We start from the raw sequence: 18,388 nt of genomic DNA, 5'->3' as shown, positions 1-18,388 counted from the left end.
CGTTTTTTTAAGTGTCATTATTACATTATTTAGCAACATCTAAGTATACATAACTTCTAGCCGGTATACAATTAAACATACAGCAGAAAGTAACATAATATTAAACATAATGCCATCTGTGATATTAAGAAGGATTTAATATTTTTGAAGTTACAACTAAAATCCTTTATTAACACGGGTCACTGTTGATAAAAACTATATTTCAAAACGATATTATATTCAATATTGCGCATATATCCTTATACAACTGCATTATAAACATGAAAGATACACTTTTCATGGATTTTTCTGTTATAGCTATTTCTGCTTTTACCAAACATTGTCAAAATTAAGGGACTTTTACCAAACATTGTCTAAAACAATCTCGGACTATCACATCAACGTACAATCGCTTTTCTGAAAAGGTCAATTAAGGCAACGTGTGGTTGACTTTGCAAGCAAAAACTTTCAATTTAGATTGTGACAGTTGGTTCATATTCAGCTGAAATTCTTGAACTTACGATAATTCCTCATTGAGACTTACTATTTCGATAATGACCATGTAGCGGTTTGATGTTTGTCATGCGTTTACACATTGTATTAATTAAATTTAATTATTATGTATTATTTAATAAGACGAAGTTAATCAATCTATAAATGTTTTAACAAGTACATCAGATAAAGATAGATTGAGAATTAAATCATTTGCGCTCATTTTATCGTAATTTTCTTTTGAAAAACGTAGAACAAATATTAGGTTGGTAATCAAGACATGACTTTAACCAAACTTCTTCAGTCAATCATGGGCTATCATTTGTGTTGGGATCATGAAGAGTTTTCCAACCAATTTGTCTGATGGCACTGACTTATAACGTATTTATTAACAAAAAGTTGACATAAATATCTAAAATATTGAAATTCAATACAACTAGTTTAAATATCCGAGCATGTATATACCTAACCATATCTATTTGACGTAAACATTATTTGTTTCAGATCAATTAAATGGGTACATAATCTATTAAAAAAAATTGCTTGACTAAACCTATTCAATCCCAGTCAAGGAAAACAATGTTAACTAAAGTGCTAGTTTGAAAGATTGAACCAGTGTATGCCTTTGCTTTAATTTCCTTTATATTTAGTCACCCGGTTATGTATCCTTTTAAGCACAACGCCATTGACAGCGCCACCGGACCGATTACGCATTTCCGCCCAGCCTTCCGTTCGAGCTGTGATGGCGTTCTGAACTATTGCATTATGATTTTATGAAGAAGTAAGGCTATTGAAATACGTGACATGTAAGTGGATTTATTTTGTTTTAAATCGTTACAGTTTATCGTTCATTTATAAACTATGAATACCTGAAAGCTTTGTTCATATCAGGTAAAAGTCAAAAGTCAAAGTCACACAATGTACTGCCGCTTAACAAAAATGAACATAAACATATATTTTGGAAATAATCACAACTACTAGGTAAGAGTAATATACATATTTTGCATAATCATTTGCAGTCGTTCCTCATATTTACTTTAATCTAAACATGTTTATATACATATGAAACTAATGACAAGAAAGGTATGTTTTACTTTTGTATCAAACCCAATTGCATCTAAACAGAAGTCCTTAAAATCGATAATAATTGTTATTTAACTTTCAAGTTTGTGTGTTTTTGTGTTTACAAGTAACATTTTGAAAATTGCAAATTATAAATACTTTAACGATTATATTTATCTCGCTCAAGATCTTGTGGATTCAAAAATACGGTATTTGTCCTTCTAGCTACACTGTATTTTCTCTACTTGTAAAACTAGTTATTAGAAATTATGTTGATACATGTCTTTGAACTGATTTTAATGTGCGTATATGTGATGATACGTTTACTGCTAAACATTAAGCTGAGTTAAATTGAAATTGAAAAAAATAAATCTCAAAGGGTTGTCAATACACTACTTATAATGTGTCGATCAAAGGGATATGCGTGCTTATATTATTAAAATGTCTGCATCAAATACGTTGCTCTATTGCTATCTGTCATTCGAAATTAATGGCGGTTCTGTCCCGAAACATCAAGAACATGCAATAAAAATCGGTAAATTGTACACAAATTTTGAATGATAAATTTAATGGATAGTCATCAAGAATTGGAAAATTCTTGTATATAATTTGCAAGTAATGTACTAACAGTGCAAACCAGTTTAAAGGTTGACTATTTTTGGACCAAAGGGATAATAGTATTTTTCAAAATAGTCCATGTTTATTGATCGACCTTAATATAACTTACTGATAGGTTGAATCGCACACATATTGGTGTTACAGGATTTGTAATGTAATAGTATGTGTCAATCAGTTTTTGCGAGTATTGAGTATCTTACAACCAGACGCTTTAAAAATACATAGTTACGCATTATGGTATTGTAGAATTTACTGCAGTAATTTCGTAAACTGAAAATCTTGAAAAGGTCAGGATGTCTAATTGATTAGGATTCTGTGTAAACATGTATTTAAATAAAAGAGATATAAGTTCCTACTATACATTCCAACACTTCTAATTATATTCCAAATAAATCAGAACAATCAATATATTTGACTATATTTGTTTTAATCTGGCCCACTTCATACTCCAGGGAATCAGACAAATTTCCTTGCTCCAACTGTTTGCTTTAGACAGCGAGACTTGGAACTTGTCGTAATGCCCTGGAGGTGCTTGTCACCCAACGATGGGGCTAAACTGTGATAGGAAGAGATCTTATATAGATGCAATCGTCGTCTCAGTATCAATTGCTATAGAAAACATAGAACACATGCAGATATAACTTTAAACTGTTTAGATACACTTTATCTAGTTCAAACATGAGTCTGTTAAAAACCCTTCAAAATGTGAAATACAGAGTAAAGTGAAGACACACACATACTAACATATAACTAGAAAGTATCCAAAGAATTGTTGTTGTTTTTTCAGATGCACTTCACCACATGAAATGGCGAGCTACAAAACGCTGTTTCAAGAAAAGAAAAACCAGAATTGGCTTAAGGCGTCAGTTGCTGTAGACATAGCCAGAAAGGGGCTTATACCTTTTGTTACAACAGTAGTGACATATCTGCACCAAGCTATTCGTGCAAACGTTGAACAAACCAACGGTTTACCGCCTGGGACAACATGCAACTCCTGTACAACACCAAATGTCCTACCATGTAGAACAAGAGGAGTTTGTGGGGGGTTTAGATCTCTTCCATGCAAGTTTCATCAACATGCACATTTTAGATATTGCCCTGCAAAGATTTGTAATGATTTTATGCAGGGTATCGAAGGCCATCACAGATTCAATGGTCCGTCTTGGAAAAACACCAATGCAAATGATTGGTGCTCCAATCCGTGGGAAGTTGCAAAGTGCTTTCTTCCACCAGATGGTTACTTGAATGTCCAGACAGCAGATGATACAGATATCAATGGCGTCATTAGCCTCATCATTAATTGCAGATTCTTTGACAATTACTTCACAGACGATCTTTCTCAGCTACACAATATCTGCACGAAGGTAAATTATCAGTTACATGAATGATACAAAAGAAGAAGATAATGTACAGTAAAGTTTAATAAAAAATGTACATATCCATTCGGAACACCTCGGTCATTTTCCATCAAAAGCAACCTCGGATATGTGCCGATACATCAGTAGAAGTAGTTCGAAAAATCTAAAATAATAGTAATAATCAATTTACGTGTTTTAACGTGTTTTAATTACAAAGTTTAAATTGATTGTCAGTAAAATGTATTTTTGCATAAATAATTAAGATTATCAAGAGTTTCTATTGAAATTACTATGCGATCTACTCGCAGCGTAGTTCAACTGTAAAGATTTCTGGCATTGTAAACCGTCCATATACATCCGAGGTTGTTTTCGATGGAAAATTGTCGAAGTATTCCGAATGATTTATATCTGATGGTGCTTATGAATTGTAAGTTAAGTTTGTTAATCACAACTGCCTTCCCATAAATTATAAATGTACGTGCAATTAGAGTAAGCCTAATTTCCTGTATTTTAACAGGTGCGAGATGTTGGGAGAAGACTACGTCATTCGCCAAAGATAATGGTGTCTGAGGCTGACTTATCAAACTGTATAGATGCGTTAAAGATCCTTCTACAAGACAGCAAGTCTTTGGCTTCAAACACATCAGCAAAGGAAGCACTTGCAAACCTGACACTGGTAATTTGACTTTAAAACTTTGATAACTACTTTTCGGTGTTACCTATTCTAGTATTCACATGTCCTTTAGCCTATGCAAAAACCATGTTTTAATAACTATAAATCTAGATTTATGTTCTACTTCATTGCCTTAAAGACTCATATGGGGCGTATATATTCAATATTTCACTTATTTAAATAATGTAAGTGTCAGGTGAGGCACACCGGTTTAAGCCCCAGTGAGTTCTAACTTAGTATCAAAAAACCATGTCGATGCTGTAATATGTACAACTACTTTAGTTTTAGATTGTTTTATATTTATTTTTATTGTAGTGTTGTGTCGTGAATTCGGTGTTTGTTTTACATTTATCCTTATGTTGTTTAACTTAACCATTGTTATGTTTTAGGCTACTGGGCATTTAAATGTTGCCTTATTTTCTTTAAATGTACATCACATCATTGCCGGAATAGTTCATTAAAGAATCATATATTGAATTAATATGATATAGACAGCGAACATACATTAATAAATAATTCTTATTTAGGATAATAATATGTTATCCATAGAAACAAAAGACCGACGTCGGATATTGGTATTCTTGACGTTTTTTTTATATTTTGTGTTGCTGTTTTCAGTTGGAAAATGACCAGTTGCGAGTATCAGCTGATGATCTTGCAAATGTGATCAGCATTGCCATATCCACGACAAGTGAACTGCTCAAATCAGAAAATCATCTCCAAGATAAAATGGATGAGCTTAAGGAATTAGAGCACAATATTCAAACTTTAGCCGATGAAGCAGTTCAGAGGATCGCAAATTCTGAAAAAGAACGTTATAGTTCAAAATCTGCAGGTTCATTAAAATATGTTTTATTAATTATATTTATCTATATATAACTCACATCAGCTCATGCAATGTTATCACCTATTATGTTTATAAGATTGATATTTTGGTATATATCATATATCTTGATATCCTTATGTTTCAGCTTTAAAACAAGATCTGGAAAAACATTATTTGGATAGCTGTTCTGCTCTCGACCTTGGACCGATGTTTGACATTAAATATCCAAACTTGGTTAAAGTGTACATACCTCCTCAACTAAGTAAGTCAACAGTAAGCAAAGGTACTTCTAATTCGAGTATTGGTTTTAACAGTGAACTAGTTCGATCCGAGATAAAAGAGTTGGACGAAGTGTTTCGAAATACGGGAGAGCAGGCAAAACGTATTTACATCACTGCTAAAGCTGGGGTAGGGAAATCAACATTCTGCAAATTCATTGTGCGCCTTTGGTGCGCTTTTCAAACAAATAATAACGATGATATAGAATGCTTGAAGTCAAAAGGAGCGGGAACATATTTGACTACTTGCGAGGAACTGAAGAACGTGCAGTATGTTTTTTATGCGCGTCTTATTCAATCGAGATCAAGACTGTGTGAAATGGACGATATTGTTTTTCATCAGGTTATAAGACGGCTATCGAGATGTGAGGATTATGATATTAAGTTTCTTCAAGAAATCCTAAATAAGGAACGATGTCTGATGATATTTGATGGCCTGGATGAATGGAGTCATCCGAATGTGGAGAAACATCTCTGCTTTCAGGAAGATACAGAGTCACCACATGAAAGAAGTAGGGAGAAATGCGTCATTATGATAACATCGAGACATTGGAAGCTCGGCTTGCAGAAAATGCATTCTGAAAAGTTAAATGTATGTGTTGAAATAAACGAGATGGATAACACAAAAATACGGTCACTTGTTAAACATGCCTTTACTCTCATAGTCGGCGATTCCAAACATTCAAAAAATATTGCTGAATTATTTCGAGTGATTGACCAAAAGCGTCTACATCATTTATTTGGCAGTACCATTGTTGCTTTGCAGTTGCTCTCTTTGTGGTACGAAGGCCACTCTCTCGGCGAGACCAAATGCCAGGTTTATTGCAATGTATTAGAAATGATGTTTACCAACGCCTTAAAAAAATATCCTCAAGTACATCACTATGTTGCTGAAGATCATCAACAACCTAATACAATAAAATGCTTACAAACTCGACATTATTGTACGAGATTCCAGGAGTACATACGTAATATAGGCAAAATGGCGTTTTATTCGTTATTTGATGTTGAAACATTGGAGGCACAAATAACCAAAACACTGTGTAAAAACACAGAAGAACTTGGACTGCTTACAGGACTGCTTTCGAAAACACAGTTACACTCTTCTTCTGTAAATCCACGATATGAGTACAGTTTTCTCCACAAAACGTACCAAGAAATGTTAGCTTGTGTCTACATTGCATCGATGCCTTATGACAGCAAGGAGCATGAACGTTTAGTGGAGACAATAAAGTCTTCAGACCAAACATTATCGTTCGACATGATGCTGTTTTTGTGTGGTATGCATGGAACATGTGCAAAAGACATGTTTGAATTATATTGCGATTTGCAAACAAAAATGCTATGTCTAAGACCAAATATCGAACATTCAGCTGTAAAACTGTTTCATGAAAACTGCTTGAGTATCATTGAAGAAATGAAAGCAAACACTATTGCATGTGAAACTGCTATGAAAATGCGCAGTGTACTACTAGATAGTACATACAATTACAGTAGCACCATGTTCACTGAAGGTTGCAGTGATATATCATTTTTGGCTTTGGAAATCAATGAACTCGAAAATATAGATCAGTTTTACAGAGTTCAAGCAATCGTGAATGATTGTAAAACGAAATTAATTTTCATTAGTATTGAAATATGTTATGACATGGATTATGCTATACCGTGTCCAATTGCACCAGAAACTATAAACTCGTGTATAAACTTGCACACACTTGTCCTTAGAAACTTATCTATCGGTGGAGAGCTAGATCTTACTGGTTGCACCAGTTTGTCAGGTCTAGAATTATCACAGTCATTAGAGGGCAATCAAGTCAGATTGATTATATCACCAAATAGGTTAAAAATCTGTACCATTAACATGATCCATTTATTTGCATCGTCTGTTGTCAGGATCAAGTGCAGGTGCCCGTTTAATTCAGAGTTACTGGAAGAGCTTGCTCTTTGTAATGTTAAACTTGAGGATAATTTACGTCTTTTAGACTGTGAACAGTTGCAACGTTTGTTTTTAGTAAAAGTTGACACAGTAGGTATTACTACATGCATCGAATACGGTAAAATAAGAGAATGTGTCCTTGGAGGTTTTAGTAATCGAGCGTTCATGAAGGGTGCACTGCAATCTCTACAGTATTCGAAAGTTTTAAAATCGTTTGCAGTATGGTACTTTAACGATACTATAAGAACACGTCTTAACAGAACGCTTTCATCGTTAGATAACATTGAAGATATTGTCTTCTATTTTTCTGCTTCCCCTCTTACGGAGCTAGACATACCAATGAGTGTAAGGGAATTGAGATTCAACAGTAGTATTATATCAGCAGAATGTTTAATTCAATTGATAAAAAACTTTAAGGTCAATCCTGCTGGAGTGAATTTCTATTTAGACGACTGCTATGTTTCCCCTAGTGACGAGGTAACGATCGATATTATTGTTTGGGAAATAAAACAATGCAATCAGTGTATTTTAAATGATGTGTCGATTCGGCGGGAGGACGAGATGGGGGAGAATTGTCTTGTTGATTTTAAAATAAACGTGCCAAAACTAGATTTCAAAATCACGCGTGACAGAGAAAACGAATAAACTAAGATATATATATATATAATCCGAAATGATGTGATAGGGATTTAGTTTATTCAAACTTTCTCTACATGGATTTAATAACCACATGTGTGAATGTTTATCTACCAGTAAGTGTAATACAGTTATAGTGCAATAAACATATCTAAATATGTTTATAACTGAACTTGTTTTGAGTTTGCAAGGGATATCTAAATGTTACTCTATCATTGACATCACTTTCCAATTAAAAAAATAAATCGTTCTGCTGTACAGTGTACGATAACTCTTCAAAAAGATCAAAGAAAACAAGGTTTTTTTATCTGAAAAAGAAAGTAGTTAAGGTAACAAAATGAACAGTTGATGAAGAAATCACGGTTTTTCAGAATTTAGTGAAACCTTATATAAATATCCTATGGCAGCATGTGTGACATTGGTATTATCAACCCGAGGGCAGAATGTCACCCGAGGCGTGCCATATGATATTTATTTTATTATACCGAACAAAATTAAGAACATAAAAAGTTTTAAAATGTTTTCAATTCATTTAATTAAACAAGTGAAACAAGGTAAACAAAATATAAAATAATGAAATGATTTTATCTAGAACAAAAATTTCACCGTTAATTTTGCTAAAATTCCTTCAAAATCTGACAATTCCTGTCGTCTAATGTGTTTGTGTACACAATGATTAGTGACGTCACTGCTGTATGTGTATAAGGGAGGCAATCACGTCATGATTTAGCTAAAATATTGAAGCTGTTATTTGCCGTTATATGACATTTAAAATATCACTGCGGTCACATGACCTGACAGTGAATTTTCGATTGGTCACGTGTCAAAAAGGTTGACAATGTTTCTGATAGTCAAAATATCTCTTTTTCGGGTAATGGATTTTTACCATTGTAGACAAAAGGGAGGCATAATAAAGTTAAATATATCGCGACATTCAATGATTATATTTGTCAAACTATAAATACCTGATATATTAATGTTAGTAAGTAGATCTTCAAATTGATAAGGTCATAACTCAAGATAATAAAACACCAAAAAGCACAATGTTCCTGTACAATTCTGTATTCATGTTCAATTTTGAATTCAGAACAGTTTCATAACCAAGCCTCAATGAAAACCATTGTATGCATGTGTATAATTAATGACCGATCATGATCCATGCATCCGATTCTGCAGTTCCATGAAGCTCGTTAACAAACTGTTAACAAAGTTTAAATAAAGCTTTTACTAAACCTTAGTTCTGTTTTCAGAAAAGTAGTCCGTTTTTACTTTTGCACTTTCATAAAATAACCCACAGAATAAACTAGACACATGCATCATTATTCAGTTTTTAACTTAACTTTAATGAATACTTAAGTAGTTTGCATTGCTCTTGACAACAATGGCGTTTCGTAAGACGATTCACAGGCTGTTTACATCATTCTAAGAAACAAGATACTTTTCCGTGTCTGATTTTAAGAAAAGGGTTTATTTTAGTAACAGGTGTAGACAGACGACTTATGTCCTTGACAGGGAAAAAATCACGTCTTTCCTTGATGCAACTAAATACCCAGACTCAAAACCTGACACTAACTAAACAGCAATTTTACAAGAACGTTGATATCAACTCATTTAAGTAGGTGTCACAAAGTAAACAATATGCTTTGTCCGCTCACATCTCACTCAAAGGCAGAGGTTGATAGTCTGAATACCTTATGCTTGCTTTTATTCGATGTAGACTTCGATGAATTATTTTTAATAAGACTGATTAAATTCTAAACTTATTATATTTTTTATATTGATTGGGTACTAAACATCCTTTCGAAATGATATTTAATATGTTTTTCGAGATATAGGATGCAATGAGTTTGACATGATAAGTTTAGTTCTTATGTTTTAATTTAAGCTTAAATGTTATTGTTCTGTCTTGTTAACATAAAGGCATATTAATTATTCATGCACATAAAACACATCAAATAAAAGAGCAAATTAGTTATGATGAAAGTTATAACGACATTAGTTTAAGCTTTTTGCATGCGTTATTGTAACGTCAATGTCGTATTTATACAAGAATAGACGTAAGTACATATCAAAGTTTCTGAGTATGTCAAAAGAGAATCGTAGTTGTCACCAAATTAACGGGCTACAAACACTGTTGTTACATACAAGACCTATTCCGTAGTGAAGAGAGCGACAGTCAAAAGAAACACTTAGTAACTCTTATGTACCGTCTGGACTTCTGCAATAAGCACCTTTTTCATACTAAGGGAACATAAAATACCATATGTCGAGTAAGTTATGTGTTAAGTATTGTATTTCAAAATCTGAAAAGGTTGAATAAGGAACAATGTTTTTAACATGCTTTTGAAAATAAAGGGAGCTAAATATTCAAATATACTATTTAACTCCGTAATCCATGACTAAGATTTTGACCTATTTGGGTATTCCTTGTTTCACAAAAAAACGTCGTAATTCGACGGATATTTCTAGAACTAAGATTTTCTGGCCCTCACTTACTGAATTAAGGCTTTAAATGTACACCTTTCATTGAAAAAAGCAATCCTTATTAACTATCATGTGAAGCGCATGATGTTTTCAGCCGAGCACTGCATATGAAGCTTCTTTCCTACTTGAACAGCTTACGGAATTATTAAATAATTTCGAAACATAATCTCAAACTCAAAGGCCAATATCGTACGACAGTCAGACCCAGCTTTAAAAGACAACAGGGATTAGCATATATATATCGCCACCTAATATCATGACACATTAAGATGTATAGGTTTAACATTTTAAGCCCGGCAATAGTTTCGGTTTCACATCTTACGTTTCGTATGACATAAATACCACCAAAAACACAAAACACGTCCTATAAACCGGATTTTTGAACTCAGTCACTTGCTACAAAGTTGAATAACGATCTTTTTCACTGTTGTTTAAATTTACCAGAAGACCAATTATTTTTTTGAAGAATACGTTTAATACTGGCTGCTAAGGGGAACATTGAATAATGTAGAAAATCATTTTTATTTGAATAGGAAAACGTTGAAGAGATTATTTGTTAAGAGTCATAGCACGTTATTATATTTAACTTATATACATAAGCCAAACGCGCGCTACTACCAGGATATCAACACTTTTATCCAACAGGCCTTGATCTGGTGATAACATAATGAAATAATCATTATCTCAATATCAATAGTTAGAATTTCAAATTGAGCCAATCTTCATTGCGCTTCAGAAGGAAAAGTAGTTCAACTCTAAAACCGTAAAGTTAGTTTTTTAATTAAAAGATTTAACTGTTTAACTCGAACACCCTTAAACTTCACTTTTTGTACTAAGATCTCCCTTTTTATGAAAAATAAGAAAAAAGTGAATAATGTAGAATTGCATTTAATTGTGTGGGAATTGAAAAAAATATTATCACTCATAACATTTAACAGAGATAGATTGAGCCTTTCCAAGACCAATTTGCACTGACTGTTTTTGACGGTTAATGATTGTCTTAGCGTTTAGTGCTAAATATAAGTCTACGTTTTTTATCATCCATTGCCTTCCGTTTGTATATATCATAGTTGTAAAGTAGTACGTGCATTAAAAGTAATATCATTACATAACATACAAAATCAATATTTTTGATAAAAGGCAACCATATTCTGGAATGTGTCTTAGTAGGGTTTAAAAAAACCGGATTTGTTGTCATAAAATGATAAATGATCGTCATTGAAACTAAATTATCGTCATTTAAATTGTTACATTTTGAATAGTATCGTCGTAAAGTCCAGGAATCGGGAGAATAAAACTGTGACATCGTTCAACTTTGAAGCGTTTAACTGAGGTTGGAATCCTGTTTACTGGGCCAATAGTGACATTGCACTGACTGAGCGACCGATCAAAATGCACAGTTTATATGCAGTGACCAAGGACGTTTGAAAGAGTATAGATGATTATATACAGATAACGAACATACCTCAATTTCTCGAACTATATTAAATTTCTTTAAACAGGATTAAGCTAAAGACAATATGTTTGTTATGAAACAGGTTGTGCATTCTTCGCTGTTGTAGCACACATGAGAGGCATTTCCAGTATTACCGTGTGCCACACCTATACCAGAGAGGAGTTACACACAGCACCGCGAGGTTTCTTATTTCTTTGTTTTATGAAATTAATTACATTTATAACCTTTTTAAAAGTGCGTTTTAGAATATTTTCTACAAGAAATTACAAAAAAAACTTTTAAAAACAGATGAACTGTTTAAGAAAATTAAAAGATTAAAAATAAAATTTAAATTTCTATGCGTCATTCCGTTGTCAGTAAATAACGCCGCAGGTAAAATGTATAAAATGCGATTTCCACGTCACATTTTACCATTTTTTTAGGTATATGAGAAAATATAATCAAACATGTGTTTCCCACTCTCGGTCACCCTGGGTTCGCGGTTGTTCGCGGTTGTCCGGCAAGCCTCATTGCAATCGGATTTTTCTTTCCGGACCGGAAACACATGACTGTTATCATTATTCTGAGACATTAAAAGACAATTTCGTAGATAAGAAATACATTTGGTTGATTTAAAAATTGGGACAAGAACAAAGATGTAATAAGTATAAGAAGATCATAGCTTGTGTTACATGTGACTATTCAGTTGTTTTTTAAACGATAGTGAAACAAAGCATGGTTTTACCAACTCATACCATTTGCTAATGGCCATCTTTACTGATTTTGAAGTTCAATGTCTAGATTTACTTGATCGACGTCCCTTATAGCAAATCAGTTTGTTTAAACAATATCATTTTCATATTATGCATAAGAAAAACGGAGCACTCTCCGAATTTACATGTTGATGTAAAGATATTTGAAGCCAAAACGTTTTAATTACTATCATGCATTTATTATGTTGGAAAACCAGCGCATTTCTGGGATAAATGAAACTAGTATTACCAATATAATTGTAAAGATGTTCATCTCAAAAATAATATCAATAATTCAAATAATGATAATAATATTAAAATAAAGCTCTGAAGTTTATTTTAATGTCTATAGTAATGCACATTACCTGAACTAATTCATATTTTAATCAACAGTCTTAGATTCCAACATAGTGGTTACTTTTGTCGAAATGACAATGACATGGTTTTGAAATATAAGTTGTTTTATTATTTGTTTTATTGTTAAGTTTCCTCAAGTTAATGCATACTTTGATAAGATTTACCTTTTGCGTTTTATCTTTATTTAGGATTGTTGGGATAAGAGTTGTGGTTTGTGCACTTAAACTGGTTTAAACCCCCCAGTAAATTTACATTTTACTGACTGTTCCAAGGCGGTACCTAACAATCCTTGATAAACATACCTGGTTTTTTATATGTAGTATGTATGCACTGTGCTGCTTGTGGAGTTTTGTGCTGTTCTTCCATGTTTCATGTTTGTGATTTTATGTTCTATGTCTTTGGCGTTTACCCTGTGCCATTTAAACCGGGTTTATGTTTAGACATTTTGCTACTGAGCTTGTTTCTGTAGCTTTTCGCATAAATTTTGTTTTATTTTTATAAACAAATTTCAACTGACATTATCTCCGGACTGATTTTACTATGTTTTACTCACATTAATCATTTTTCAAGGACATTAATGTTGCCTCGATCAAACAATCTTGATCTTAAAATACATGTATGAGTTTGGAAATATTTCACTTTCAAAATTTAAAAAGTCATTGAAAACCTCTAAACAACAATTTTTTTCAGCGATGTTGGATGAACCCGGATTGGTTCTGAGCTTAGAAACCATATTCATATAAGTGTAGCAAGTTTCAAAATTAAACACAATGGGCATTTTGTTATAAAATGTACCGACTATTATTCAGAATTTTATACGTATATTAATTTAAGAGCTATCCACAGTGAAGTTTTCACTTTTTACCTTCTGCGAAGTGAACACAATGGAACCACAGCCAGTGAAAAACTTGTTCACGTCATATATGTTTTTCGGATCACGATTATCATTTTATGAAATATACGGCAGTACGTACGTTATAAATACTATAATACACAATATCAAGTAAATACTCTGACGTCATTTCTTACGTAATGTTCCACTGCCAATTTTGTTAAGCGACATAAATTGTTTTCATTGACATTTTTATGATATGAAAATATCATTCTGACATTTATAGAATATAGATAAAAGATAAAATGTAACAATTTAAAACAAAACAAACAAACTTACATGTCACGTCTTACTTCAATAGCCACACTTATTTATAAATATCATAATTTAGTATTACACAACGCCATTACTGCTTGGATGGAATGCTGGGTATAAATAAGTGAATAAGGTGGCGCTGTCAATAGCTCTTTGTTTGAAGGGTTACATTTAAAATCAGGTAACTAAATGTAAAGGAAGCAAAAGCACAGGCATATCACTGGTTCAATCTTTGAAACTATCCACATTTCAACATTCTTTACCTGGACTACCATTGTTCATGTTAAGACCCACATGGCCTTAAATTTACAATTGATGATGTGCGCGTGTAAATGATCTTAAACAAATATTCTTAACGTCCAAAAGATGAGGTCAGGTAAATATTTGCTCGGATATCTAAAATAGTTTAATTGAATTTCAGCGTGTTAGATATTAATTGTAAAACTTGTTAATAAATATATAAATAAAATAAATGCAAACGTAAACTTGTAATTCATAATGACGAGGCAAAAATACTTTTTCGACTTTTAATTGTAATTGCATTTTAAAACCAAGTGGTTTCTCTTAATGCATTTATACATATACCGTTTATCCACTTTCGATGATGTAAGGCAGCTGCTTCTTTGACGTTTACGTATTTAAACACAAGTGTAACTTTCAAGACAAATCCATGTTAAATGAGGTAAAAGTATTCTCGCGATGCAAAATGCATGCCAAAGACAAAACAGATATCATATCTTGCAATTACTATATCTAAAATATGGTTAAATTAATAATTGTCTTTATGCTAGCACTAGCGGATTCAGGGGGGACGGCCTCTCAAATGTCGAATCCTTGATCCGCAAAGTTTAGATGATGATTGTGATATTATCAACGACGATATTCAATAGTTTTTTTGTATTATATTTTCTAAGTTTCTAAGTCCAGCATGACGAAGAAACAATGGCGGGATAAAGTTTCTGATCGGTAGGCTTTGTACGTTGACGATATTGTAGGCTTCCATGAAAACAATGTTTCCGAAAAATGGATTACAAAGTTAACTTTTAGGGCTAAGATATCTCTTCTAATTGTATGGTTTTGTTTAATATTTCAAATGAAGCATTTTAGTTTCCAGTTACAGGTACTTGGCAATGTATACCATTCTAGTAGTTCAAAATCACACAACATGTGTTCATCAATTAATTAAAAGTGAGTATTTGTTGCAAAAGTAGCTTTTGGAAAATGTCATATTTATTATTTAAAGAGTACACTGAATAAATGGACAACTGACGGTAGCAAACGTTTTAGAAATAAGTGCCCTAGTCATTGCAGCATGCAAGTATGCTTTTTTAATTAGTTTTTTAAATAGTTTTTATTAATAACAATAACGATATATATATCGTACTTTTTATACATCATTATTCGAACTAATCAACTTGCTCGACAAATATTATTATATAAATGTTGGCAATTTTGTTACGGACAACCGCATTAGTAATCATAGTAATACGAAGAGCAAAAAACAGCTGCTGGATCCTCAAAAAAAATGTATATATAGTTAGAATACTGATCCAAAACTAACTCCTGTTAACTTTTCAGAACCACGACAAAAGGCGTTAAAATTCCCGATTTAATTTGACCCAGGAGGTTGTATTCGACTCGAATGGATTTTTTAGAATTGGATTTCACGAGGCGCCATAACGCAGTAATAATAACCATTTCATTATATACAATATATATATATTTAATCTTTAAAAATGCACGTGGAACTATAATAAATGTAATTCTTATGACGCACGTATTTGTTCTATGCATTGCAAATAAATGATATAGATATATAGATTCTTTTGAAGAGTCGAACTTATATACAATGATATACAACATTATAGACAGTAAATACACATTGATAAACACATTTCATATCATTCAGCAAGTTTAATAAACCGAGAAACTATCAGTATATTAACATGCAATTAACACACTGACTAAACAAATAACATTCTAAACTCTGCGACAGTTTCAAACATAAAAACGATGTTAAGCCAGATTATAGCAAATAGCTTTACATAATTTACAAACAACAAAAACAACAAACAAGTGTATTTGTAAAACTACGAAGAAGAACTCTTAAAATTCATAAAAAGCGAGACAAGGATAATCGGTTTGAAAAAGACGACTTTCCATTGTCTTATTCTGAGGCCTTACTTTACGTTGTCACCGTAATTACATCACTTGGTATAATATTCAATAAATCAACGTTAACACTACCTTAAATAATTTAAGGGCCTTCAACAGTGCAAAAGTCGTTTGAAGGTTTCAAAACTTAAAATGTTTAAACAAAAATATATTTAGTGTGAGGTTCAATATCTGGCAAGCATAATTGATATATCCGTTGCAACGTGTATAGCTGTAATTAAGAGTTGAGTAGATTTTACGAAAGAAGTCTTAATCAGATTTACAATCAAATAGCATTTACATGATTATGTTTTTGTGTCAAAATTGTCAGTACTACACAATCAACAATGTCCTGAGACGTTTTGGTGATTGTCGCTGTTTAAAAAAAGATATTTGCAATGTTGTAATCTGGAAATGAATTTATTTCACTACTTTTTATTATCCCATAATACATTGTTGAATCTGAAGTCTTGTGCATTTTGACCCAAAAATAAAGTTATAATGTCGAAAGACTTTTCCAAAATAAATATGGATGCATTTGTATATAAAATTTGATAAAATCTTCTTCGTGAAATTATTAACTCCTAACTACCCCACAACATATCACAAACAGTTTTTGTGTTACTCCAGAAAGTTATCGTTCCTCAAAACTAAATAAAACATGAACATTTAAAACGTTTTAATTTTTGGCCAGTCCGGCCCTCTTTTGCACTGTGGAAGGCCCTTAACTTGCAAGCATTGCGTACATTAAATCATCTATCGCGTTTAACCGTGCTTTAAAACATCTACATTTAATTCTTATTAATCTTCTTAACACAAGTCGGTGAAATAATAATCGAACATGTCCTTATACATTTATTAATTAAACAAATGAAGCAAATAAAGGGTAATTTCTAATTTGCAGACACTCACACTGACAAAAAATTTTGAGGGCACGTTATATAAATTAGGTATTTAAACGAAAACAACAATTCCCAAGTTATTGTTACGTTGTATAAATTCCCTAGTTATTGTCAGCTGGACGAATTATGTTCATCCTTATCTTCGTCACAATAATCATCTTACGAAATGAACTGCTCGGTTTCTAGTTTTGAAGATGAATGTGGTGAACACACGAATTGAACTACCTTCACATGACTAGATTTTACTATTAAAATCCTATAATAGAAAAAAGAAACGCTAACAATAGGGTATTTGGTCAAAATGTGCCAACATGATATCGTCCAAAACTTACTCGACAAAAATGCTGAAACAAGTGTTTCATTTTTTTCTAGACAGTGCTAAAAATGAAATTTTGCAATGATTGTCTTCTGTTGTTTTCCATTGCTTATTTTCGCATTTAAAGCTACGTTTCATAAAATCTATCCCAATTTGAAATACATGTATATTTCTTTACTACTAATTATATTCGGTATATATACACTAGCGGGCTTATGGTGGAGGAATGGCTCACCCGGCGCGCGAACCCCTTAAGTTGTCAAGATTTTGTATATCAATCTTGGGGAAACAACAACAAACACACACCAAAATACACCATTTCAGATTAACATAGCCTAAATGTTCTTGCTATATGGGCGGACCCATAGCACCCTGGCCGCATTAAACGATGTATATTTCCATTACTAATGAGGGGACACTTGTCACAAGTTGAGGCCCTAAGTTGCGGCTCCTCTAACACGAACGGTTTGGTCTGCTCTTGACTTAGACCTTGTTGGGTCCTCTGTTTACAGTTTGATAGTACCTGTTTTCTTATTGAAACGAATGCATATTCCATGTTTGTAGGTGTTTTGAAATGTTGGCAAGGTTGAAAAGAAACATTGATCTGGCATGCAAAAGCTTAACTAGGGCTATGCTGCAGCACGGTAAGTTACCAATATAAGACTTATGGTCCAGTGGTGTATTTATCACTATGTAAGGACATGTTAATTTTCACATTTTTATGACAAATATATAAAAGTGTGTTAGATATATCGCAAAAGATGAATTTGAGTGGACCTTCCAAAACGATAAGGCCATAAGTCATGAGAGAATCAAACAGTGTTCTTGTACTGACAAAAACAGTCACATGACCTAAACCTCATTGAGAACAACTGTGATTAATTAATAATTGATTAGAATATTTCGTGTGTCCATGTAGTATAAACGCTTGGGCTTATTTCACTACCATTAAGCACGTTACAAACTGTAAACATAGGTTAAAT

General features: G+C 32.6%; 1 protein-coding gene across 1 annotated transcript in view; it reads left to right on the top strand.

Annotated features, from left to right (window-relative positions):
• Positions 1-1,216: 1,216 nt before the first annotated feature.
• LOC128208679 (uncharacterized) overlaps positions 1,217-18,388 on the top strand; it is a 23,120-nt gene continuing 5,948 nt past the window's right edge. Inside the window, exons 1-6 of the mRNA XM_052912228.1 lie at positions 1,217-1,277; positions 2,939-3,515; positions 4,027-4,185; positions 4,801-5,017; positions 5,154-5,416; positions 5,630-5,878. Coding sequence (XP_052768188.1) covers positions 2,958-3,515; positions 4,027-4,185; positions 4,801-5,017; positions 5,154-5,416; positions 5,630-5,878 — 1,446 coding nt within the window. The 5' untranslated portion in view covers positions 1,217-1,277; positions 2,939-2,957. The remainder of the gene's footprint in view (positions 1,278-2,938; positions 3,516-4,026; positions 4,186-4,800; positions 5,018-5,153; positions 5,417-5,629; positions 5,879-18,388) is intronic.

Source organism: Mya arenaria, chromosome 11 (assembly GCF_026914265.1).
Source record: "Mya arenaria isolate MELC-2E11 chromosome 11, ASM2691426v1".
NCBI lineage: Eukaryota > Metazoa > Mollusca > Bivalvia > Myida > Myidae > Mya > Mya arenaria.
The sequence above is the reverse complement of the archived record's forward strand: the minus strand, read 5'-3'. Positions and strand labels throughout refer to the sequence as shown.